Source organism: Oxyura jamaicensis (genome assembly GCF_011077185.1).
Source record: "Oxyura jamaicensis isolate SHBP4307 breed ruddy duck chromosome 12 unlocalized genomic scaffold, BPBGC_Ojam_1.0 oxy12_random_OJ69226, whole genome shotgun sequence".
In the NCBI taxonomy this organism is placed as follows: domain Eukaryota; kingdom Metazoa; phylum Chordata; class Aves; order Anseriformes; family Anatidae; genus Oxyura; species Oxyura jamaicensis.
Window position 1 is genome coordinate 1 of NW_023304277.1, and position 3,047 is coordinate 3,047.

The 3,047-nt window shown below is 55.8% G+C and overlaps 1 protein-coding gene across 1 annotated transcript; it reads right to left on the reverse strand.

Annotated features, from left to right (window-relative positions):
- Positions 1-5: 5 nt before the first annotated feature.
- On the reverse strand, positions 6-1,558 carry MANF (mesencephalic astrocyte derived neurotrophic factor; the record flags this gene model as incomplete). The annotated part of the gene is made up of 3 exons (XM_035312319.1): positions 6-190; positions 488-629; positions 1,431-1,558. Coding segments are annotated over 3 exons (455 nt in total), but the record flags the coding sequence as incomplete, so codon positions are not given.
- Between the last annotated feature and the right edge of the window lie 1,489 nt (positions 1,559-3,047).

Here is a 3,047-nt window from a genome sequence, read left to right on the forward strand (position 1 = left end):
GCGCCTCAGAGGTCGGCGCGGGCGCCGTGCGCGCGCGGCGCGTACTTGGGCATCAGTTCGTGGATGCGGCGGATGAAGTCGCCCTTCTCGGCGCAGCCCTTGCACGCCTCGCCCCACTCGTCCAGGATCCGCCGCAGCTCCTTGACGCGCAGCTTGCGCAGGTCGGCGGTGCTCAGGTCGATGTGCTGGTCTGCGGGCAGAGCACAGCGGCGGGCACAGCTCAGCGGCGCCCGGACCCCTCCCCCCACTCCCCCCCCGGGCTGCCGCTCCCCGAGGAGAGGCCGAGCCTCGGCCGGGCGGGTGGCTCTGCAGCAGCCAGGACGGGTGAGCGGGCAGCGGTCCCGGCTGAGCACCTCCACAAAGCCTCCCGGGGCACTGCGGAGAACCACCCGGGGTGTGCAGCAAGTAACGTCAGCGTGCTGTTCTACCCCCAAGGACCCCGTGCCCCAGGAAGGCAGGGGCAGTTTCCCTTCCGCTGGCAACTCACCGTATTTCAGTTCACAGATCTGACTGTCTTTCTTCTTAAGTTTCTCACAGATCTTTTCCACAGGGATGTGATGACTCATGGGCTTCGACACCTCATTGATGATCTTGGTGGCTGCATCGCTTGTGGCCCCAACGTAATAGCACTAGAGGGAAGAAAAGAACGAGGTGGAGATGCATGGAAAAATGCTTCTAAAAGGAGGGTTCTCTACCCGTCTTCTCTCCCTGCACAGTTACGCAGCTAGATGCTTACAGTTACAGAACTTTCCCCGTGACTGCTACACAAGGGCAAAAGAAAGCCTATCTGTGAGCCAAGGGGATGGAGCAGGCACCTCCCATCACACTGCTTCACAGCTGTCAAGGCTGGTTGTCTCGTGCCTCAAGCTTTTAACAACTTGAATTGAGTTAATGACGTCTTCTTCATTCGAGGAGAAAGACGCTCTGAAGCATTTCCCCTCCGCATCTCTCATGGTGTCCCTCTGCCGTTCTCTTCTTAGGGCCTTTTTCTTGGGGCTCTTCGCTCAGGGATTGTCATCTGTTTTTACTTAAGGCAATTTGGTTTTCCTTTATTTAGTTTTCGGCTAAACAGCTGAGGAGTGCAAGTATTTTAGCAGTGTATATTACACTCCAAACACAGTTTGACAGGAAAGTTCTACAGCAAATGAAAGCTTTGTAATCCCCAGCACTTCAGTAACAAGGAGAAATAAGGTCAGCCAGGAGGATGTCTGTTGACAGATACATACATACACACTTCAAGTGCAGTGGTCATACTCCTCGTCTCCTCTTACAACAAGAAGAAAGAACAGAGGAGACCAATTGCAGCCACAGAGCTGGGCAGAACCCACCCCTGGGAGGGGCACACCATACTAACAGAAGCACTAGTTTCCTCTCATCTGTGTTCTACAGTTTATTTCCTCCAGCGGCAAATATTGTTGACTACTACTTACCAGCCGGTTCTCTTTGCCTTTTGCCTCTTTGCAGGATTTCAAGAGCTCCTTTTCAATACTGGCAGGTGTGAACTCAACACCGTTGTCCTTTAGACTCTGGTAGAACCTTCCCAGGAACGTAACGCACACTGGAAGGGAAGATGGATGGAGTTACCTGCCTCTGCAGTGCAGCTTTCAGAAGGCACTTGTAGGGAAAGAGAATAAGGGATGCGGAGAACAGAACTTTTAGAAGCTGTGTTAGCAACCAGGGACTTCACAGGTGTTCCAGCAGGTCTTTCATAACACTTTCATAGCACTATGCCCTGATATTTCTGGTGGGAACCATGGGAGCGCCCAGGGGCTTTTGTACACTGGATTGAATGAGCAGCAGCATTCAGCTGGGGGGGCACAACACAAGACAGTGCCCGAGGAAAAAAACAAAACTTAATTTTACATCTCATTCTTGCTGCTTTGGAAAGCCACTTGTCAGACTATAAGCTTCAAAAAGAGTTCTGACTGAAAAACAGCTGTCTACCTGATCCCACTCCAGCGTGTACAGTCTCTAGTAATGTGATATCACTGATCATTCAGTTGTTCCTCTTCCCAGGTGAATTATTTCCAAGAGAAAACGCTACCCATTGTACCCACTTGGCACATTTCTCCTCTCATTTCCCACAAGCTCCTGCATCAGTTTCAAACAAATTCAAAGAGGGCAGGGTTAAAGGTAATGAAACTCCCACAAGTGCATCATCAGCTGAGAGGACAGACCCCAGCCCTGCCTGCGGGAAGGGCACTCGCAGCGCAGTTGTTGCTCCTTCCCCGTGGCAGCGGTCGGCCAGCTCCGGCTCCCGGCAGAGCCGCGTGCAGCAGGGCAGGGACACGGCTGCGGGTACTGCGGCCGGCGAGATCGGTGCGGCGGCTGAGTGGGAGACCCAGGAATCTGTGGCACTTCGGATTTCACCCGATGGGCTGCTCGCACAGCTCGCCTGCCAACAGCAGCAGCGCCGCGACCGGGAGCTCGGCGGCTCCGCCAACTCCTGCGGCAGGACCTGGGGGTTCTCAGAGCTTCCAGGTGTGAGGCTGGTGCCGGGAAGGGCCTGTCCCTAAGTGCTGCGTCCTGAGTAATTTGGCTTTCCCATGGGGAAGGGACGGGCAAGCGTCACGAACTTGTGTTCAGCTCCCAACACGAGCTGTGGCACAGAAAACTCTTTAAGTGCAGGAAATCAAATAGGACCGCCGTGAGATCAAACACAAACTTAATCCCGTCACATTGAAGCTGGAAGCGATTACGAGCTGGACCACTTAGGGAAATACTTTCAGTACGCACACAGCAGCATCATTTACCTCACACCAGTTTGTCTCCAGCCACAGACACACACTGATGTCCCCTGTGCGCTGCTTGGAAGTGAAAACCTTCGGAAAGAAGAGACGCTGCAGGCAGTGGTACCGGTGAGTTCCGGACGGCCGAAACCCGCTGCCGGCCCGGCCCGGGGCAGCGGCACGAAGTCTCCTCGCTCCGCGCTCCCCCCGCCCCCGCCGGGCCCCGGCCCCCCCCGGCCTCCGGGAGCTCCGCCCGGGAGCTCCGCGCCCCGCGGCGAGGCCGTGGCCGCGCAGCTCGGGCTCCGGCCGCCCCCTCCT